Source organism: Neomonachus schauinslandi, chromosome 9 (assembly GCF_002201575.2).
Source record: "Neomonachus schauinslandi chromosome 9, ASM220157v2, whole genome shotgun sequence".
Taxonomy (NCBI): Eukaryota; Metazoa; Chordata; class Mammalia; order Carnivora; family Phocidae; genus Neomonachus; species Neomonachus schauinslandi.
Genome location: NC_058411.1, coordinates 124188102 through 124211021, shown reverse-complemented (window position 1 = coordinate 124211021; position 22920 = coordinate 124188102). Strand labels below are relative to the sequence as shown.

The following is a 22920-nucleotide window of genomic DNA, read 5'->3' as shown; positions in this document are numbered from 1 at the left end:
GGGCGCCTGGGTGGCTCAGTCGTTAAGCGTCTGCCTTTGGCTCAGGTCACGATCCCAGGGTCCTGGGATCGAGCCCCCATCGGGCTCCCTGCTCCGTGGGAGGCCTGCTTCTCCCTCTCCCTCACTTGTGTTTCCTCTCTCACTGTGTCTCTCTCTGTCAAATAAATAAATAAATAAAATCTTTAAAAAAAAAAAAAATTAGAATAGCCAACACTTAGCAAAAATGTATGCTCATGTCAGACCCTGTGCTAAGTGCTACCTATGAACTCTTACTTATCCTCCCAAACACCCTTTGAGGTTGGTACTGTATGTTATCTTAAATTTAAAGATGAGGAAATGGATGTATTTCTAACCAACTACTAAGGTATCTAACACACACACACACACGGGTAAAAGTCCACACGGTTCCCTCTGGTGTTTGGTTACACTGCATGGCTAGGGAATAATGTACGCTTCAACTTTTACATAAAAAAACCCTCAGGGTCCTATGCCAGAATATTCTCCATCAAATAACTTATCCTTAAAGATCATATAAAGGGATTTCACATCCGTCAGAGGCTAACATTCCTGGGTCATGGCATCTGAACTGTTCTGGAATCACTTCAAGTACACATTAACTGGGCAGCCCGCAGACAAGAACACGGTGTCCTGACCTGGTCTGCGCTCCCTGCCAGGTATCTGGCCAGACTGCAGCAAGCCCTTCAGCCGCTCCACTTCAGCCAGGGTGGATGCATTTGCTATAGCATTCTGGAGGACAGAAAACAACGGAGACAGACCATTAATTGCATCTAACGATCAATCACCCAGAAAACCCTACAGAAGTCCACAGCAACTTTGGGAGCTGGAATATTAAATTGTTGTGTTGGCGCAAGAATTTTATTGTCACGTTGAAATCAACCCAAAGCCGAATCATAAATTCCCAAAACTGGTAAAAGGGTGTGGACCCGCTTACAAGACAGCCAACAATCACTGCAAATGTCCTAAAATTTTAGTGAATTCAAGCACCTATTTGGAACTATGTTACTGGGTAATTTAGGAAGCAATTATTATGAAATTAGGATTTCCCACTGATCATCAAGCAGATCTTGCAGACAGCAATCTTTGAAAATAAAAACTAAGGCAAACACTGAGACAACATACTAAGGTAACTAACTGTTCAAAATAAAACATACCCTGGGAAAATGAGAAAGAACTAGAACTGCCTCTGCTTTGACTGGTTCATGTAAGTAACTCAAGTCAAAGTCAAGCAATAACTTTATGCTACTTCTTTCTTACACAGAATATAGGCAGGAATCTAACTGTTGCTAGGGCGGGGGGGGGGGGGGGGGGGGGGGGGGGAGGGGGCGGGGACTACAATGTTTAGAACTTGGTCTATTACATATTTCATGTCCTAAACCCATGGCAACTCTCTCCAGTCCAAGAGTCCTAACACGTTATTACCTTGATTGCTTCTACATCCCCTGGAGACGGCCCACCTTTCTTTTTGTCAGTTGGCAAACCAGCACCTGGGTTGAAACTTGGGAGGGGGAGGGAAGAACGCAACTGTTAAACCCGGACCAATGGAAGTTGCTTCTCTTTTACTTTCAAAAAAGCTTTTGAAAGTAATTCAACCAGTGTAGTATCTTATCTTTGTTAACAAACTGATACAAGAAACTCTCTCCTTCAGAAACACCACCCGGTTCTCATCTTCCTCTAGACAAAAAGCAGGAAGCATACAATGTTGCAGGTAAGACTAAACACGGAAGGATTTGCTAACCTGGTAGAAATCTCATGTGATGTGTGGACCATTGTTGGTCATGGGCTATCATCACACAAATTCAATACTGTTATTAGGCACAGGTGTTTTAATTCTGTAGGAGGCAAAAAGCCAGACAGATAGTGTTTCTGAAGGTGAAGTGGAGTGAAGTTGGATATCCGTATCTTACGTTTTGCTTCTCCTGGCAATATCCTTTGCAAGCTGTGCACCCCGTTTGCCCTTGAACATTTTCTCTGCTTCCTGACGCTCCTACAGCAACACCACACACAGAGTTAATGGAAATAGGAATACCACATGCATTTAGATGCATTCCTCAGAAAACACGGAAGAAAACTCTCCTGAAATACTGTGGGCTGGTAAAAATACCAAAAGCCAATTTCAAGTAAAAGGAGACAAAGGCCTTGCCTTCTCTGGTGAGGCGCCCCGAAGAAAGTTCCCCCTCCTAGTTTTAAGGAGGGGCTCTGGAGGAACTAAGAAGGTTTAAAAAGAAAAAGAAAACAAAAACACTCCCAGTAAAGGGAAAATCACCCTGACAATTAAAGCTGCTGAAAAATGGATTATATTAGCTCCCCGTGGGGAATGTATCTAAACAGTCTGTTGCTGACAGTGCTCCCGGTGGCTGATCGCAGGCTGCCTGAACAGCCAGCAGTACCAGCCAAGACAGCGTTAGCCCCAAGTCCTACTATAAACTCTGCTATGCAAAATACATGATTTAACATTTTCTTTGCCACGTTTTTATTATAAACCAATAGTAAAACTCATTGGCAATTGAAAAAAATCAGTAACAAAAGTATAAAATAAAACACACGAAACTATAATGACTTACAACCAGAAGAACAATACTTACTTTTAGTTTCACCTTCTGGAAATCCAGTACTCTGACTTGCGGAACTTTATAAATTACGTACAGTCTGTAATGCTTCTTATTTGTTACAGGATTTCTCAGAACACTACAAGAAAAGGAGTAACATAATGCCAACCTTGTTCATAGCGCAGCATACAAGAGGTCCATTTTAATAGCACCAGATGAGTCCATAAACTAAGGAAAAGTTCACATTTTTGCACATTTCGGTGTTATTAAGTTAACATTACGGAAGCTTTAATAGAGCACTGGACCTAAAGGAAATATTTTCACTCCTTGTTTTTAAAAGGTCCTTCTTACTCACTGATTGCTTTAAGAGCAAGGCTGGTAATGGTGTTATGATAAGGGACTTCACTGTCACCACCACAAATCGTTTCCATACCTTAGGTAAGTCAGTGATTTGAGAGATGCCAGAGGGTCCAGATCACCCTGTAAAAGAAATGGCCACAGGTTAAGAACACGGAAACCACAGGCTCTTTTGAGACTCTGAAACGGCAGATGCCTTTGGAGCAAGGACTCCTATCTTATCTTTTAGTTTTGTACGGCCCGAGCATCTAGCACAATACTAGCACAGCACAGATGCGTAATAAATTCCTACTGACTAAACCGGCAAGTAGATTTGAGCTTCTTAAACTTACAATCTTAGTCCTAACAGTTTCTGTCTCAATAGCAGAAGAGACAAACATTTTTTAATTTCCTGTAGCAACCTCCAAAGGGCTAGAATTTAAACCACTGATTTAGAAAAGAGATGTCAACGTTTCTGCAACTTCAGACCAAGTTCTTCACACTGGGAACCTCCAACTGGAGCCTGGGGTAACATGGTCCCCCCACTAATACCTGTACGCGCCTCGTGGCAGCGCAGGCGGCGCATCGTCTTGCGGGCAGGCACCTTTATTCCAGCCTCCCTCAAACTGCCTCAGCGTCAAGGACAAGGAGTATAGTTCAAAAAAAAAAGGACCCAATTATGGGACAAGGGCAGGTTAGTTTTTGAATCTTCCCAAAGCATCCCATAAAATACAGTACAAGGACAGCAAAAGCAAAACCTGTGGTCAACAGCTACAACTAACGGAGAGGAAAAGGCACTGTGGCAGGAAGCCTGGAACAGGAAGACGCAGGGACAGAGCACTGTGAGGGCAGTGCGAGGCGCACGGGCCCAGTGTGTGCACAGGCCGCAGCAGAGGGAAAGCGGAGATGCACGGGACAAACCGAGTGCTCCGAAATGACCAAGAGGCAGTGAGAGCAGCCACCAGCAGATGGGCACATGCCAGGAAGGAGAGCAGCAAGGCTGGGGCAAGGCCCGAGGGGCCCGGCAATTTGGGCGCTCACTCTTAATACTAACCACAAATGGTATCCTTTCCAGGACAACGCCCTACAAGGAGGAGAAACTGCTAGGACCAGACTGAAATTGAGCCGGACAGGGGCAAGAGGGACAATGAGGAAAAAGTACCGATAAAAGCAAGAGGGGAACAGAGCCAGGAGTTCAGAAAAGCAGCTGCCATTTTTAAACGCTTCACTAACACCCATCAGAGGGAGCTCTAGAGCACGCTACCTGCATAGCACCACTCAAAGAACTACACGGGAGGACCTAAAAAGGGACAAAGACAAACATCGCATGATCTCACTTGTATGTGGAATCTAAAAAAAAGACCAACTCACAGCAACAGAGAGTTGACTGGTGGTTACCGGAGGCTGAGGGGTGGGGGGAAAGGGAAAATGAGCTATTGATCAAAGAGTACAAACTTTCAGTTATAAGATGAGTAAGTTCTGGACATCTAATGTACAACATGGCGACTGTAGTTAATAATAATATACGACTGTATACTTGAAAGTTGCTGAGAATAGATCTCAAGTATTCTTACCATACAAGCAAAAAAGTAAATATGTGAGGTGATCAGTATGTTAGTCTGGTAACAGCAATCACTTCACAATGTATACATCTAACAAAAATCACATTGTATACCTTAAATACATACAATTTTTATTCATCACCCATACTTCAATAAAGCTGCAAAAAAACCAAAACAAAAAGGAATGAAAGGCAACTTTTGTTAAACTCACACGCAGACACACACAAACTGTAAAATATAATGATGATGCCTTGATGGGTTCCTTAGAATAAATAAATATGTTGGGAGGTATGAAATGTTTTTTTTTTTTTAAAGTCACTATTGTTTAAGAAACTAAAGGTATTGGTTAAGTTGAAACTTTAATATCAATTTTTAATTCCCAGAATGCTAACAATAGGAGTAAGTAATTCCTACACTATTTGTAGGAAAAAAAATGACAGAGAGAGAAAGAGAGAATGAACACAGTAAAGGAGAGAAAAAGAAATGCAGAATGGGTGGATCAATAATAACCTCCAGAAAAAAAGACAAACTCAAATACACCAGTAATTAAATTAAATGTAAACAGACCAAATACTTCATTTAAAAAAACGACTTCACACTGTATTTAACAAAACAAACCTTATCGTATGCTGTTTTAATCTAAAATATAAGGTACAGAAAAGCTGGAAGTAAATTTTGGATGGAAAAAAATGATCATACAAATACTAACTAAAAGAAAGCCTGTTTTGGCATATTATAGCAGATAAAATAGACAAGGTAAAACAGCACTAAAAGAGAGAAAGAGGGGCACGGCACAGTTATAAGGTTAGTTCATCAGGAAGGTATTAACAATTTAAAATCTTGTATATCAACTAAGAGAATTGCAAAATACATAAAACTAAAATGGACAGAACTCTAGGGAGACTGTCAGATCTACTACCATGTGAGATTTTAATACACCTACTTCAGTAACTGATAGCACAAACTCAGCCTTCATCTTTACAGACAATTTTAAATATAATTACAACATACACAAAAATACAAACAGCTCTGGGCACCTGAGTGGCTCAGGCCATGATCCCAGGGTCCTGGGTTCAAACCCCATGTCCGGCTCCCTGCTCAGCAGGGAGCCTGATTCTCCCTGTCCCCCCTGCACGTGCTCTCTTCTCACCATTCTCTCTCTCAAATAAATAAATAAAATCTTTAAAAAAAAAATAGAAACAGCTTCTATCATGCCACACATTTCCTATGAATGTGCATTTTGGGTTGAATACCTCATATATTTTAGAAAAGACAGGGCCTCAGACCAGTGCTTTCTTACTTCTGGAGTCAAGTACTCCTTTGAGAATCTGAAGGAAGCTCTGGACCCAGTCCACCAGGAAAGAAACAATCATGGAAACAGGGAAGGGAGGTAAGGTCATAATAACACAAAATCAAGTTACATAATACAGACTTACACATCCAATGTTTAAGTGAAAAATTTAGGTTACAAAACAATGTATACTATGAGCTCAATTCTGTTAAAAATTATACATACAGAGCAGAAACTTAAAAAGCATTAGAAGAAATAGGCCACCATAATTACACCCAAATAGAAAAATAAAACTTGCCCCTTAGCTCACAGGAAAACCAATTCCAAGTGGATCACTGATCTCAATGTGAAGAGTAAAAAGTTTCCAGGATGTAACTGTCCAACAAAATTTAACATGTTACATATGTAACTGAATGTTTTCTAGTAGCCAATTAAAAGAAAAATACAAGTGTAACTTATTTTAGTAGTATATTATTTAACCTATTATCCAAAATATTATCATTTCAATATAAAAAATTGATAGCTTACATTTTTGGGGATACTAAGTCTTTGAAACCGGATACGTATTTTACAGTTCTTAGTACATCGCGATTCAGAGTAGCTGCTTGTGGCTACCATATGGGACACTGCAATTCTAGAAAACAACTTATGTTTACAGAAAACAACTCTTTCTGTAGTGGAAGCCTGACAGGCCATCAAAAATACTAGCAACACAACAAAAGACTGATAAATTGGACTACGCTTAAATTAGGAACTTTTCTATCAAGACACCCTCAGACTGTCAAAAGATGAGCTACAGAGTGGAAAAGGCTATTTAACTGAAAGAAGCCCAGATCCTGAATTACGAAAAAGACAAAGGATGAAGAGATCCTTCTCTGGGTTTTCTAAACTGTCTGTAAGAGGCATGTAGCACCTTTAATTCCTCTCCCCAAATGCATTCCCCGCACCCCCCATCTGACTTACCAGTTCCACAAGACTGTTGTTGGTGAGAATGAGTTCTGTCAGACAGGGTAGAGCCTGATCGAGCCCCTCACCTATACGGCTAAAATGGGGGAAGAAAAAAGAAAAGACTTCATAAAAGTGAAAAGTAGGTAAGCTAACAATTTTATCTAAGTCCTTGTACAGAAGATTTCAGACTCCAAAGGTGGAAGAACTTTAGAGATCTTTCTTCCAACACCCTAACTGACAGAGGGGAAAATGAAGCACGAAGAAGAAACCGTATCGAGGGTCACAGGGTTAGTTAGTGGCAGAAGTGGGATGATTTTAGAACACAGGCCTCCTGAGGATTGCCTGGGGTTCTTTCCATTACCATTTTGTCTAGTGAAAGCTACGTGCAGAAGCAACTGTGTAGAACCAACTACTTAGCTTACTTCATGACTCTTGTGCGGGTAGCACAGAAATACAAGTGATTCTGCATTCACAGCTCAGGTGCACGACAAACAACCACACTACAAGGGAATGGGTAACTCATGACAAATACACCTACTTTAAAAACGCAAGTCACTGGGTCGCCTGGGTGGCTCAGTCAGTTGAGCATCTGACTCCTGATTTTGGGCAGGTTGGGATCTCAGGGTCCTGGGATAGAGCCCTGAAGTCAGGTTCCCTACTCAGCGAGGAGTCTGCTTAAGATTCTCTCTCTCCGGGGCGCCTGGGTGGCTCAGTTGGTTAAGAGGCTGCCTTCGGCCCGGGTCATGATTCCAGTGTCCTGGGATCGAGCCCCGCATCGGGCTCCCCGCTGAGTGGGGAGCCTGCTTCTCCCTCTCCCTCTACCTGCCGCTCCCTCTGCTTGTGCTCTCCCTCTCTCTCAAATAAAAAATAAAAAATCTTAAAAAAAAAAAAAAAATCCCTGCCCTCAAAAAGCAGGAATTCTAAAAAGATTCTCTCTCGGGCGCCTGGGTGGCTCAGTTGGTTGAGCAACTGCCTTCGGCTCAGGTCATGATCCTGGAGTCCCAGGATCGAGTCCCGCATCGGGCTCCCTGCTCGGCAGGGAGTCTGCTTCTCCCTCTGACCCTCCTCCTTCTCATGCTCTCTGTCTCTCATTCTCTCTGTCTCAAATAAATAAATAAAATCTTTAAAAAAAAAAAAAAAGATTCTCTCTCTCCCTCTGCCCTCCCCCCACTTGCATCTGAGTGCACGCTCTCTCTCTCTAAAATAAACAAACATATCTTTTAAAAGTAAAAATTAAAAAAAATTAAAAAGCAAGCCCCTACCGAGGCATCCGGATGGCTCAGTTGCTTAAGTGGCTGCCTTCGGCTCGGGTCATGATCCCAGGGTCCCGGAATCGAGCCCCGCATCGGACTCCCTGCTCCTCGGGAAGCCTGCTTCTCCCTCTCCCACTCCCCCTGCTTGTGTTCCCTCTCTCTCTGTCAAACAAATAAATAAAATCTTAAAAAAAAAAGAAAAAAGAAAAAAAGCAAGCCACTACCTAGTACTAAAGACACTGTCTACAGACCTTCAATAACTTTTTTTTTTTTTTAAGATTTTATTTTTTATTTATTTGACAGAGACAGACATAGCGAGAGAGGAAACACAAGCAGGGGGAGTAGGGAGAGGGAGAAGCAGGCTTCCCGCTGAGCAGGGAGCCCGTTGTGGGGCTCGATCCCGGGACCCTGGGATCACGACCTGAGCCGAAGGCAGACACTCAACGACTGAGCCACCCAGGCGCCCCTTCAATAACTTTTTTTGATAAGATTTACTCAGAGGTGATGAAAAAGGGTTAAAGAAAACCCTCAATTTCAGTAAGTAATATTCTAAAAATCAGTTGTAAAGAAAAACAAAGGGCAGAGGATATGAGGTAGAGACACTCAGTCAAAAATATAATTGTTGGGGGCACCTGGGTGGCTCAGTCAGTTACGCGTCTGACTCTTGATTTTGGCTCAGGTCATGATCTCAGGAATAGAGCCCCGCATGGGGCTTCACACTCAGCGGGGAGTTTGCTGGAGGATTTTTCTCCCTCTCCCTTTGTCCCTCCCCCTGCTCTCATGTTCAGGTACGCACTTTCTCTCTCTCTCTCTCTCTCTCTCAGATAAATAAATAAATCTTCAAACATATATACACATGCACACATACATACATATAACTAATTGTTGAACTTTACCTATCTATTTAATATAATCCCTCTGATAATTACAATTATTGTTTTAGAAGCCAAAATATGTACAAAACAACATGTTTGTAATTTAAATATCTATTACCATGAATATATAAGTATTTCTGAACAGATGCAAATAAAATGAGACCAATACCAAGTTAATCTCTGGACCTATATGGGAAAAGTGCAGCTTGTTTCTCATTTGAAGAAATATGTAGGCTCAACTGGCAGTTAAGTACTATGGCTTCATCAGGGAACACTGCAACATTCCTCTAGGGGAAAAAAATTACTTTCCACTAACAGACACTTACCATATTCTATTGTTATTCACTAATAATGTTTTCAGTCTTCTCAACAAAGGAAAACCATCCAGTTTCCTGATTTCATTGTCAGAAAAATCAATAGCATCAAACTGGTCTAAGGTAGCACCTAGATTTTCAATGACAGGAATTTTATACCCTGTAAAATAGAAGAAAAAAAATACACAAGTATTAATATGGTCAAAAGGTGCATTAAAACCGTAGCAGTACTTCATAGTAATTTGATTCAAAGCTTCCATTTATTCAGAAAGTGTTTACCTAACACCTACACTGTGCCAGACACTGTGCAAGTAACTGGTACACAACATGAGGAACAAGAGTCACATGTCCTAGCTGCCACGAAGCTTACAGTCTAGGGAGTGGACATGAAGATGGTCAAGACAACAAGGGCAAGGGCTATGGTAATGAGGACACTTAGTAATAGTAATATGGGTAGCTAACATTTGCAAGAGTATTTACAGGGTCCCTCACACTGTTCTAACCAAAGCCCCAGAAATAGTTAAATAGCATGAGAATTTACATTGTAAGCTGCTTATTGTCAGTGTCCAAGTCTTGTTCATACATCGTGTAAGACAGTTCTTAACCTATTTTGCATTCCCACAGGCCAGATTCATAGAACTTATCAGGATATCCTCTACACCTCCCCCAGATCCAATTCAGACTTCAAGGTCAATGGTTTATACACAATAATAAACCACCCTGTGAACAATTCACTCAAATACTCACGGATTTGTTAAAATGGGCCTAACTACTGTTCTAGGTGCTAGCAGAAGAAAGAAATGAACCCAAGCCATGGTTAAAGTACATAATTCAGGGCTGCAAGGGTTACACCAAAACAAGTATCCTCAACACTCAATGCACTTCAGAGACAGCAAAGATCAATCTGTGCCGAGAGCGAAAGTGGTCAGTTACTTCTGGAATTGAACTTTTCTCTAAACTTAATTTCAACAAAATAAAAGCACTGGGCTTGGGGCGCCTGGGTGGCACTCAGTCGTTAAGCGTCTGCCTTCGGCTCAGGTCATGGCCCCAGGGTCCTGGGATCGAGCCCCAAATCGGGCTCCCTGCTTGGCGGGAAGCCTGCTTCTCCCTCTCCCACTCCCCCTGCTTGTGTTCCTGCTCTCGCTCTCTCTGTCAAATAAATAAATAAAATCTAAAAAGAAAGAAAGAAAGAAATTCTAAAAATAAATAAATAAATAAAATAAAAGCACTGGGCTTTGTCAGCAAGGAATCCAAACCGAAAGCAGAGCCCGAAGTAGTGCTGCACCTCAGCCGATGTTGTCCCTGCGGAGCCAAATCTCAGGCCTAAATTGTATCGTCTTATTCCCAGAGAAATTGCTCTTCACATCCTTCCTAAAGTCATTTCCTTGAAATGCTGATTAGACAGCTGCATTCCCAATTTCTCCGCAAGCCTAAGGTTTAAACGGCTACATGAATTTGAATAGTTCAAAGCTTCCACCACCTTACACAGGGCACTCGTAGTGCAAGCCTCCTTAAAAAAATTTTTTTTAAAGATTTATTTGAGAGAGAGAGAGAGTGCGCGCACAAGCAGGGGGAGCGGCACGGAGAAAGCGCGAGGAGCAGACTCCCCGCTGAGAAGGGAGCCCGATTTGGGGCTCAATCCCAAGACCCCGGGATTACGACCTAGGCGGAAGGCAGACGCTTAAACGACTGAACCACCCAGATGCCCCTAAAATGTTTTGATAAAAGGGACATATAATAAGACAACTGACGCTAATAACAAAGAAATCTTGCGGAAACAATCGCTTTTGTTCTCAGACTTCATTTCCTCCCTCGCAAATTATAGGTAATTAACACGTATCCTATCTATACTCCCACATTAACAGTTCAACGTATTTACTGAGAACCAACGAGCCGCTGAGCACTAGGATTACAGCTATTAACATTTTCCCAGCTCTCAAACAGTTCAGTCTGCGAAATACGCCAAGCGAGGCCTAGCTGAGGCCCACGGGTGCGGATCAGGAAGCGATCAATCAATCGGCTGGGCGAGTGAGCACAAGCGGGGGTAACTGAAGCCTCAGAAGGGCCTAGGGATGGTTTTGGGGCAGCAACGGCAAGACTCAGCCCCGGGCGGTGCTGGCACCGCCCGGCTTGGCGCCCACAATGCAGGCCTGCTGGCCAAGCGCCGGCCTTCCGCGCACGCGGCGGGGTGCGAACCACCGGGCTGCGCGCGGAGGCCCGCCCAGCCCCTAGACTTACCCCGGAGGTCCAGCTCGCGGTCCCGCACGGCGTTGGTGTACTGAGCCGCCTGCTCGATCAACTCTGCCGTCAGTTTCACCATCCTGCCGCCTCCCGCTGCCGGTGCCACGGCCCGCCGGCTGTTCCCGCCGCCTCCCGCCTGCCAGACTTCCCGGCGTCCCCCGCGCCCCGCCGCCAGGCAACACCAATCGCAGCCGGCGCATGCGCGTGCAGCTCCACATCCAGGCCGAAGCAATCGAAGAGCCACGCCCCCGACCTCGTTCTCTTCGGAGGTTCGGGCGAGCGCTGAGCTTGTCTCAGGCTCTGGGATCTTCCTTGGGGCGTATCTGGAGGAGGGCCCCTGATTCCAGATGTTTGTGTCCGCAAGTTAAGCAAAATGTGAAGGCACCCGAGTGGAACTATCTCCATGCATCGTTGCAGCTTGAGGTGGGAGGAGACGCGGTGTCTGTCCTCACTCCACCCAGGAGGGGCGGGCACCCGTGGGATCCAGTGAAGGGTCCAGGACTTCAGGTTCTCATTCCGGGCGGGTGCTTTGGTCCCCCGGGCTACCACGTGAGAACCAGGGCAAGGTCAATGACAGGGCCACTTCACTGGGATCGTCCTACCGCCCCGCGCGCCAGACCCGGCTCTGCGCCAGGTTCAGTTTTCTGTTAGGCCAATGATCTCCAGACATTTAAATATTTAATGGAAGCATGATATACAGAAAAGTGCGCAGACCAGGAATTTGCAACGTGACTAATAGCTACAGAGTGAGAACACCTGCGTTGCTGCCTCCCGGTCCAGAAAATGAACACTTTTCTGAAAGCCTCCCTCCCTTCCCAAGGCAACCAGGAATCGAACACCATAGATTAGTTTTGCTTGTTTTTGTTTTTGTTTTTGTTTTAAGATTTTACTTATTTATTTGAGAGCGAGAAAGCACAAGGGGGGTGGGGTTAGGGGCAGAGAGGGAGGGAGAAGCCGACTCCTGCCGAGTAGGAAGCCCAACATGGGCTGGATCCCAGGACCCTGGAATCAGGACCCCAGTGGAAGGCGGACCCTTAGCCGACGGAGCCACCCAGGCTCCCCAACTTTTGCTTGCTTTGATACAAATAGCATCATGCAGTGTGCTTGCCTGCCCGGTTTCTTTGGTTTTGTATTATGACTGGAACCATCCTGTTTGCGTGCAGCAATGGTTTGTTTACTTTCGCGGCTGTATAGAATTCCGTTGTATATCTTATACCATAACTTAGCCATTCTGCTGTTAATGGACATTAGGATTGTTTCCTTTTGGGGCTATTCTAAATAATGCTGCTATGCACTTTCTTGTCATGGAGCCAATGCACACGTGCCTGAGTTTCTCCAGAAGTAGAACTTCTGGGACATAGGGTATGGTAAAAATGCCTAACAGGCCAAGAGGCTGAAATAATATACATACTGTAGCTGTGCGTAAGGGTTTCCATGCTTTCAACCTCAGCCTCATTGGTATTGTCAGTATAATTGTGGTGATTCAGGGGAGCCTGGGTGGCTCAGTCAGTTAAGCATGGGACTCTTTGATTTCTGCTCAGGTCATGATCTCCAGGTAGTGGGCTCTGCATGGAGCCAGCTTGGGATTATCTCTCTCTCCCTCTGCTCCTGCATGTGCACGTGCGTGCACTCTCTCTCTTTCTCTCTCAATTAATGATAATAATAATCATATAAAAAATAATTGTGGACATTCTGGTGGCTGTGTAGTGGTATTGCACTATTGTTTTGATTAGCTTTTCTCTAATAAGTAATGAGGTTGAGGACCTTCTCTTGTATGTTGTCTATTTGGGTATCTTTTGCCAAGTGCTCATTCAAGTCTCTGGTCCATTTTTTTTTCCCCCTACTGGATTGTCTGCCTTTTTCTTATTGACTTATGGGATTGCTTTATATATTCTGGATGTGAGCACACTCTGTGGCTTGCCTTTGCACTTTTTTTTTTTTTTTGGTTAAAACTGCTTAAATACAAAAGAATTCACAGACTTGTCCTCGTACAAGTCACCAATGCTGCGAAACACAAATTGTAATCCATTTTGTTCTGTTTAGGATAACATCCTATCCCCCAAATCACCAAGTCAATCTGGACTGCAATTCAAATCAAAGGGCTATGAAGGTGGCCTCCTCACTCATTTTGCAAGGGGAACAAGCTTTCACATGGTCTAATTCAAGAGGAGTCATCAGAGGAAGAACTTAGCTCAGGTAGCCCTACCTATTGACTGTCTTTTGTCCTCTTTGGGCAGGGCGGCGATTTCACTGTGGTCATGTAGGTCTGGGACAGGAAAAGTTTTTCTGCTTATCGGCCTTTCCACTCTTGGTATTGTTTGATGACTAGAAGTTTCTAATTTTTATGTAATTCAATTCATCTTTTCCTTTCTGGTTAGAGGGTTGTGTGCCCCCAAACATTTTGTTGTTGCTGTCTACTAGCGGCTTAATCATTTTTCTTTTCACACGCAGCTCTACAGTCCCCCTGGAATCGATTCTTTTTGAACTTTTTATTGAATTATGATATAGTCCCTACAGCAGAATGCAACCCAAGCACACCCAAGTAACTGACATCTGGGTCAAGAACAGGACATTGCCACATTCTAGAAGCCCCCTTCTTGTCCTTTCAGTCACGTGCTTGCCCCAATAGTAACATCTTGCATAGATTGGTTTTGCTTAATTTTATATTCATGCAGATAAAATTGTACCTTATGTGTCTCTTGCTTAACATTGTATTTGTGTACAGATGTAGTTAACCTACGATCATTGTTATATAGTATTTCGTTGTGTGAATATTCCAGTTTATCCATTCTGCTGTTGATGAACATTTGGGTAATTTCCAGTTTGAGCTATTATAAGTGGTGCACCTATTATCATTATAATACATATCTTTAAGTGAACACATATGCTAATATATACATGGAAATGGAATTGCTGGGTCATAGGGTTAACTTACATTCAGCTTAAGTAGGTTCTACTAGTTTTGCAAAGTGGTTGTACCAATTTACATTCCTGATTAACGTTTGGTATTGTTTGTCTTTTTAATTTTAGCCATTCTGTTGGGTCAGTAGTGGTATTGCACTGTGGCTTTAATTGTATTTTCCTAAGTACTAACACAGTTGAGAACTTTAAAAAATATCTTTATTGTCCATTGGATCATTGCTTTTGTGAAATGTCTGTTTAGGTATTTTGCACATTTTTCTATTGGGCTGTTCTTTTTTTACTGATTTGTAGATTTTTATATTTTTTGGATATGAGTTCTTGTGAGATATGTATAGTGAATATGTTCCCTCTCTCTGTGGATTGCCTTTTCATCCTCATAATGGTGTCTTTTGGTGAACAGAAGGTCTTAATTTTAATATAGTGTAATTTATGAACCTTTCTCTATGTGGTTACTGCTCTTTTAAGTCCTTTTAAGAAATTTGCCCACCCCCAAATCATGAATATTTTCTTCTAAAAGTTTTGTTGTTTTGGGGCACCTGGGTGGCTCAGTCGTTAGGTGTCTGCCTTCAGCTCGGGTCATGATCCCAGAGTCCTGGGATCGAGCCCCGCATTGGGCTCCCTGCTTGGTGGGAAGCCTACCTCTCCCTCTCCCACTCCCCCTGCTTGTGTTCCTGCTCTCGCTATCTCTCTCTATCAAATAAAAAATAAAAAATCTTAAAAAAAAATTAAAAAAATAAAAGTTTTGTTACTTTACCTTTCACATTTAGATTTGCAATCTGTCTGGAATAGATTTTTGTGTATGGTCTGAGGTAGGGATTAAGAATATATTTTTTCCCCATATGGATATTCATTTGACCCAGTTTATCATTTATGGAAAAGACCATCCTTTCTCCACTGCTCTGCAGTGCCACCTTTTTCATAAAATAAGTGTCCAAATATGTGAAGCTCTGCTTCTGGACTAGCTATTCTGTTCCATGGGTTTAGTTGCCTATTCTTGCATAATATCATAATGTCATTTAAAAACTTGACGTTAGGGGCACCTGGATGGTTCAGTCGTTAAGCGTCTGCCTTCGGCTCAGGTCATGATCCCAGGGTCCTGGGATAGAGCCCCGCATTGGGCTCCCCGCTCCGCGGGAAGCCTGCTTCTCCTCCTCCCACTCTCCCTGCTTGTGTTCCCTCTCTCGCTGTGTCTCTCTCTGTCAAATAAATAAAATCTTTAAAAAAATTAAAAAAAAACAAACTTGACATTAGCCTTAAAAAAGGGCTCACAGTTTTTTTTCAAGATTGTCTTGGTTATTCTTGTTCTTTGCCTTTGAGTATAAATCTTAGGTCCATTTTGCATCTAAGAAAGAACACATGCTTTGATTTATATTGTACTGGATTTGTAGATAAGTTTGGAGAATCCATGTGTTTATAATATTGAGTATTCCAATCCATGAACATGGTGTAACCTTATATTTATTTAGACTGTATTTAATTTCTTTGGTGTTTTATAGTTTTTTGTATAGAGGTCTTATACATCTTTCACTAGACCCATTCTAGGTATATGATAGTTTTTGCTACTGTTGTAAACATCAAAATCTAAAAAAGCATCAAAAGCTAAAAAAAAATCCTATGTTCTAATTATTAGTTTCTGCTACATTGAAGTATAGTTGAAATACAATTTCAACAATTTCTAGTTGAAATACAATTAATACTAGCATTGTATGCAGCAGTCTTGCCAAATTCACTTCTTAGAATTCTAATAGTTCATAACCATTCTTTTGGGTTTTCTATGTACATAACCATGCTGAGAATAATGACAGTTTTATTTCTTTCTTTCCAATTCTTATACTAGTTCTTTATTTTTTGCCTTGTTTCTTTGGCTGGGATCTTCAGCAAGATGTTGTGGACAATGCTAAAAACAGATATCCTTGAGCAGGTGGAGGGGTGGGGGGAGAACCCTAATCAAGTGATCAGTGTTAATATCACCAATAATGGAACAAATCAAAATCATGATTCACTTACTAGAATGTGATTAGAAGGATACAGCATCAATTCTGGGAGATTCCTGTCCAAGATGCATGATCTGAATGGAAATGTGAGGAAACCTCAGATATATGCAAACTGAGGGACAGCCTACAAATAACTGGCCTGTAGTCTTTAAAAGGTTTAAGGTTGGGGCACCTGGGTGGCTCACTCATTAAGTGTCTGCCTTCGGCTCAGGTCATGATCCTGGGGTCCTAGGATCGAGCCCCGCATCGGGCTCCCTGTTCAGCAGGAAGTCTGCTTCTCCCTCTCCCACTCCCCCTGCTTGTGTTCCCTCTCTCGTTGTGTCTCTCTCTGTCAAATAAATAAATTTTTTTTTAAATTAAACAAATAAAACGTTCAAGGTCATGAAAGTCAGAGAAGTGATGAATTGTTCTAGACTGAAGAAGACTAAAAAGGCATAATGGGGCGCCTGGGTGGCTCAGTTGGTTAAGCGACTGCCTTCGGCTCAGGTCATGATCCTGGAGTCCCGGGATCGAGTCCCGCATCGGGCTCCCTGTTCGGCGGGGAGTCTGCTTCTCCCTCTGACCCTATCCCCTCTCATGCTGTTTCTTGCTCTCTCTCTCAAATAAATAAATAAATAAAATCTTAAAAAAAAAAAAAAAGGCATAATGACTAAATGCAAAGAGTGACCTAAAGTAGATCCTTTTGTTCAGGGCATTATTGGGACAATTCACAAAACTTGAATGCAGTCAGAGGATTAGATGGTAATAATACATCAGTGTTAACTTCCTGATCCTGGTGGCTATATGAAGGTCCTTGTTTATAGGAAAACACTCTAAAGTATTTTGGAGGTAATGGGGCATCATATCAGTAACTTACTCTCAAATTGTTCAGGACAACATTTCTTTGTACTCTCTTTGCAACTTCTCTATAATTTTACTTCGAGATTGTCTCAAAATAAAAAAGTGAAATCAAAATAATCCAGAACACTTAATTCCAGAGAGGGCCACCAGGTGGAGTCCTTAGACCAGAGAACTAGTTTTACTTGTCCCTTCTCTTTCTGGGTTAAAAGAAGGGGTTTCTTTACTTTGAAAAAGGAAAGTTGTATGGATTTCCTTTGCTTCAGTACATGAACAGGGACATAAACTATAGGTGGTTTTATTCATTGTATGACATCCCTATGAAGTTGAGATTACCTTTTTAAATTTCATTTCTTTTGGGTAAGTTTTCTCAAGCTCAGCACTGTTGACATTTTGGGGCTAGATAATTCTTTATTGTGGGGTCATCCTGTGCACCGCAGGATGTTTAACAGTATCCCTGGCTTCTGCTCACTAGATGTCCTGTTGTGACAACCAAAAATATCTCCAGACATTGACAAATATCCCCTAGGACACAGAAATCTCCAACAGGTTGAGAACCACTGTTTTTGGCAACAGAGTGTTCTCTGCTCTGAGCGCTTTGGTTCCTCTTTGCTCAACAGGGAGCCTAAGAAGTATCTGATCACTCCTAGTGTGGCTGGTACATTGTGTATGTGTGTGTCGGGGAAGAGTGAAACTTTGGGTGGTGGGAACTGAACCCCGGGACCCAGGATTCTGGTGGGTGCTCAGTGCTGTATCACCTAGGGGTGCTGTTCTGTACACAGACAAACCAAAGAGCCTGGGGTGTCAGGAAAGGCCTTGGGCAACGAGCCAGGAAGGATAAGGCCTGGGCTCAAGGAAAGAAAGCAGTAGAGAAGGCTAGGGTGGGCAGAACCCAGATGCCTCCCAGCTTAATGGGCAGAACCTTAAGATGCTGGAGAATGGCCTTGGTTTCCATTATCCTGTTTATTCTCATTAAAATGTCCTTTCTTCTTCACTTCTCCACCTCCTTCCCTTTCTATCCTCTGATCTGGACCTCCACCCTTCACCTGCTCCCAGGGGCCCCAGCATACCTCAAGCATTCAAGCATACAGCCCTCTTCAGCCATATTAATGGTGATTCAAATGCAGTGGAGGGCAGTCTCCCCAGACTCCAATGCGCCCTACGGCTGGCTCCCTTTATGCCATGTTGCCCTCCTGGTTTCTTTAAAGTTCAATTCTTCCCCTTTCCGTTATAGGTATAGCTTCTGTAAAAAGTGCAGCTTCCCCCAACCCTTTCGAGAGTTACAAAGTGTCAAGTCAGCAGTGGTCTGGGAGGGATGGAGATGAGCCTGTGGGGACCACTGGGAGGTGCCAAAGAATTTGGGGACAAGGTCAGAGGACTATCATCTCCTGGAAATAAAGCTAGGTTAAAACAAATGCATCGTGGCTGGATTTGGCCAACTGCAGAATTAACCCCCCTCCTATAGAGAGCCAGCCCCCCTCCCTAGAGACAGGAAGGGAGCCACCTTGCCAGTGTATGGCCCAACGCAAGTCACTTTACCTCTATGAGCCTCAGTCTACGAAACAACAGATTTAGGGGAGATGACCCGTGACTTTATCCCATAAAGCAAAATCAATAAATATGTGCCCGCCTTTACTGAGTCCAAATATCCTTAAGGTTGGGCCATGTGTGATCAGGCATTTTCTATGGTCGGTCCTTTTTAACAAGGTGGTGTTTTGTCCGTAGGACTTTGTGAACAGCTTCTCAGCTTGCCACCACCCTCAGCAGCCCCAGGACCGGCCAGCCCCGCCACTGCAATGAAGGTCGTGCACTCTGAGGCTGCGTGGTTGGCTTCTTATAGTGGCGGGTGTCCTTTGGCGGGTGTCCTTTGGGAATAAAAGGAATTTATTTCTGATTCAGTCCCAAACATGTTAGACCATAGCTCTCAGTGGCTAAAGAGCTCCAGGGGGCTAAAATGGTGCCTTGCACCAGAGGTACTTAGCAATTGCTGGTTTTGATTCCATGTCGGTCTCATGGGGGATGTTGAACCCTTACCAATATTCTGCCCTAGTCCTGGCTACTGTCTCCCGGACACACTCACTCAATCCTTCGTTGCCTCACGTTGACAGCTCCTGGTGTCGTGCTCATGGTGGGTAGCTGTCAAGGTTGTGTGGCCAACCCCCACCTTCTGAGAGCTACACAGTGCTCCCCTCTTCTGGCTCTGAGGTTGCTGGAAAGTTCCCTGCAGCCGCGTTCTACTATACAAACTCCCTGTGGCCACAGCTGGTGGGGCTGGATGAATACTGATACGAAGCAGGATAACTGGGGCCAAGAAGCAGATTCAGAAAGCTTACCTAGGGAGTTTGATCCGTACCAGTTTTGCCTGGGAGATGTCAGTGGTCTTGTCATTTGTCCTAACTGGAGAGGCCAGGAGGACAGACTACAGGCAATGAGGGTCCAGGTCACATTTAATGCTGGCCCCAGGGGTCCCAAGGCCCAGCTGCACCCTTCCTGAAATTCCTAGTCAACCCTGGAGTCCTAAAACAGGGCCCCTCACCCACTTTTGTTTTTCCCTAAGTCAGTTCTAATTGGTGCATTTCCTTTATTTGTAGCCATAAAGGCTGCAAATAAACGCCAAAAATGTGCTGGATTCTCAGCAAGTACAAGCTTCTGAGCTCAAAGAGAGGCCATGGTAAAAATCCCATGCAGCACAAAAACCCGTGGGTACAGGGATTTCGGTCACTGTGCAAAAGACAAGCTGTGACCTAACTAAGTCCCACTTGGCAGCTATAGGTGAAGAGGCACGTGGTCTGGGCTGCGGGGGGCGCCCCCTTGACAGGAGGCGGGCATCCCTATATCCAGCCCCACCACCCAACCAGGCTTCTGTGGTCCGAAGAAGGTCGGTTACCAAAGGACACCCTGAGCCTGGAACTCTGGGATTTCTCCCGTGACTTCATTACACGGACATTCGCTAAAGCCCGAAGACCTTCCACTTAATGACCTCAAAGAGATCCAAAACCATAAATAAAGCCATTTCACACATGGGTCAACCCCCACGTTTCATCATTTCATCATTGTGCCTTGGAAAGAAATACGGGCTTCTTTGTCATGGGATGTTAACTCTTTTATTAACTTAGGGTTAACATTGTATTTGCTTTGTGAATTTCTCTTTTGAAGTTGTGGATTCAAAAAACAATAGCTGAGTTCCCCCAGCTCCTAGGGGACAAGGCAAATGCATTACAGTCAAAGAGGGGAGCGGGACAAAAATGGAGAACGAGCTCGAAAAAATTTAAGGCAAATGTCACTCCCATACTGAAGGGAACTGATCAAGCAGGTCTGCATTTCAATGAAAATATATGAAATATTTGTCAAAATAATTAACATTGGTAAAAATTAGAACATGTAGCTTATAAAATGCCTACACAGGTTTGGCAGAAATCAATCCAACCGTGTCGTTAGGCTCATAGAACACAGACACAGGAGCATCCACCTCAGGAACAAGTCTCCCAGCGAGCAGAGGCCAAGGATATTTCAAAAGCAATTCCACGAAATGGGCAGCGATAGGATTAATGACTCTTGGGCTGGGTTTCCATTTGGGGAAGAGGAATTGCTTAAGTCACTGGGGCTCCTTGTGGCTGGCCCCCCGGGATGCCTCCTGGGGACCCTCCTCAGAAGGCTCTGCGTCAGGTCGAGGTGATCATTCGGACCAGGAGACTCCTGGAGACACGACAGAACGCGGTGACAAGGTGCGCTCGGCTCACCTCCAGGACAGTGCGGTGGAGAAAGCAAGGGTCTTCCCGTCCAGATGTGGAATGGGACATTCTAAGACTTCGCTGCAGCTCCAGAAGTAGCTGACTGTGGAGAAACAGACGTCCTCCCCAGTGGTCATATATTTTACACCCCCAAGTCTATCTTATTTACAGTCTGACCAGACCGCCCCCAGAGTGCTCTGTGGCCGGCGGGGGAGGAGGTACGCGCTGGGCCGGGCGTCCCACACCGGGAGCCCGGGGCCCGGGGCCCGGCAGGTGAGATTCACTGAGGCTGCACGAAAGCACGGGGCGAAGAGTGATGTGTGAAGCCAAGCATCTTGCCTTTCTGCTTTGGTCTTGAAGATTCAGTAAACTTACGGTCCCAGAAGCTGCTCCGAAGCTGGAGCTGTGGATTCCGGGCATTCCTGTTGTTCCCGTTGGGGGGTCTGCCAGAAGAACGGAGCCGGTAAGCAGAGTTTGAGAGGCGACCGCTGTCTGAGCGACACCGCCTCGAGGCCCACCACCCATCTGGGCCGAGTGCTCAGGGATGCCGCAGAAGGACCTTGCTCCTGGGGAGACAAAGCTGTCGGGTGCCGGGCGCCCCTGCGACAGGCTCGGGCTGACAGTGTGGAGAAGAGGCGGGTGGACGGACGGACAGGAGGGGCCCGGCCGTCTGCGGTCGGCCGGGTGCCCCTACCCCGCCAGGAGGCACGTGCGGCAGCAGAACTGAATGAACAGCTTCCGTTCACAGAGCCGGTTGGACTTCACCATCTCACAGAACGTCTCGTCAGCTGGGGTCCCACCAGGAAAGAGAAAGGGGGGACATGTCAGACTCTGGGGCCTGTTAAGATGGTTCCAACCATCCCCTTTTCACTGGCCCCCATGATGGACCGGGCGGGGGCGCGGAACCGGGGGTCACAGAGCAAGTGGGGACAGCGCCAGAGTGGCCCTCACCACCTTCCCGTGACACGCAAAGTCTGGTGTGGCAGAGGGAGCACCGAGCACGCAGGGGTTCATGCCGGGATAGACGGGGCCGGGGCTCGAGGCAGTGTGGAGGGTGGAGGGGGTGCTGCACCAGTCGGGCCTCAGGGCTCCTGTGCACCTGTCTTTCTAGGTAACTGTGGTGGTGGGAAAACTAGTAGGAAGACTCTGGGGGTAGGGGGAGGCTAGGAGGGACAGGCATGGAGGCTGCTCCTGCGTCCTGGGAGCACCCCAAACCAGATGGGATAGGAGGGAGAGGAATGTCAAGGCTAATGGGAAGGGAAGGGGAAGAGGGAGGGAGGCCAGCCCATCCCAGCTGGCTGCTGGCTTTTGAAGCTGCCTGGCCAGTGATGGGACCTGGGAGACCCTCCTGTGACTGCCCCACTTTCTCGGGCTGGATATATAACCTGAGCAGGTGCCTTCCTAGCGAGGGTGCTTCCTAGCCTTGGAAAGCACACAATTCTGCAAACCAAAGAAATGACCAAACACCAAGGCAAGGAGGCCATGTGGAGATCGGCAGGGCACGCCGGGTTTGTGCTCGACCGGGGCGGGGCCAGTGACGGCTCCATGGGACAGAAGGAGGGTGAGAGGCGTCCCTGATGGTCACCCAGAGGAGTGGCCCGCACACCCGTTCAGAGGGTCTGCTGTCCTGCATCTCCTTTTCCTTTCTCTTTGACCAAACGCCAGGGAGCTGAGCTCCTGCAAGGGCAGCCCCGAGGTTAACTGAGGTGCCCCCGCTGCCCCGCGGGCGCTCACCGTTGCTGCACGTGTGGTTGGTGATGCACGTGTTCCCCAGCAGCGTGAAGCCCGTCTTACACCTGCTGCAGTTCCTGCTGGAGCCTTCGCAGCTCAGGCAGCTCTCGTCACACCTGCGGGAGGACACAGGTTCATGCTGCTGCTGGGGGAAGGGACCAGGCACCCCTCCCGCAGCCCCCCTACCCTCCTGCGCAGCACCCGCCCTGCAACTGCGTGAAACCCCAGCCAAGCATCTGCACATCCTTGCACCTGTCTGACTGCACTATTGCCCTGGGGGGGGGGGGGGGGGGGGGGGGGGCGGCGGGGCCCCCGCGG

General features: G+C 45.3%; 2 protein-coding genes and 1 long non-coding RNA gene across 5 annotated transcripts in view; 1 reads left to right on the top strand and 2 right to left on the bottom strand.

Moving 5' to 3' along the window:
- Nucleotides 1-11539, bottom strand: part of SNRPA1 (small nuclear ribonucleoprotein polypeptide A') — a 14724-nt gene extending 3185 nt beyond the window's left edge. The window contains exons 1-8 of one of the 2 annotated variants that reach the window (XM_021680497.2): nt 11385-11539; nt 9159-9306; nt 6720-6798; nt 3001-3047; nt 2604-2706; nt 1926-2005; nt 1441-1516; nt 654-747 (exon numbers count right to left, since the gene is read on the bottom strand). In XM_021680497.2, the coding sequence (XP_021536172.1) occupies nt 654-747; nt 1441-1516; nt 1926-2005; nt 2604-2706; nt 3001-3047; nt 6720-6798; nt 9159-9306; nt 11385-11466 (709 nt within the window). In that variant the 5' untranslated portion in view covers nt 11467-11539. Of the gene's footprint in view, nt 1-653; nt 748-1440; nt 1517-1925; nt 2006-2603; nt 2707-3000; nt 3048-6719; nt 6799-9158; nt 9307-9687; nt 9741-11384 lie in introns of those variants that run through there. The other variant, XM_021680498.1, reaches the window with a different exon arrangement.
- A 197-nt stretch (nt 11540-11736) lies between these two features.
- LOC110572256 lies at nt 11737-14020 on the top strand. Its single transcript, XR_002479839.1, has 3 exons — nt 11737-11810; nt 13431-13583; nt 13839-14020. It is a non-coding gene; the product is annotated as an uncharacterized LOC110572256 (long non-coding RNA).
- A 6151-nt stretch (nt 14021-20171) lies between these two features.
- PCSK6 (proprotein convertase subtilisin/kexin type 6) overlaps nt 20172-22920 on the bottom strand; it is a 134387-nt gene continuing 131638 nt past the window's right edge. The window contains exons 20-21 of one of the 2 annotated variants that reach the window (XM_021680644.2): nt 22606-22718; nt 20172-21659 (exon numbers count right to left, since the gene is read on the bottom strand). In XM_021680644.2, coding sequence (XP_021536319.2) covers nt 21562-21659; nt 22606-22718 — 211 coding nt within the window. In that variant the 3' untranslated portion in view covers nt 20172-21561. The remainder of the gene's footprint in view (nt 21660-22605; nt 22719-22920) is intronic. The other variant, XM_021680645.2, reaches the window with a different exon arrangement.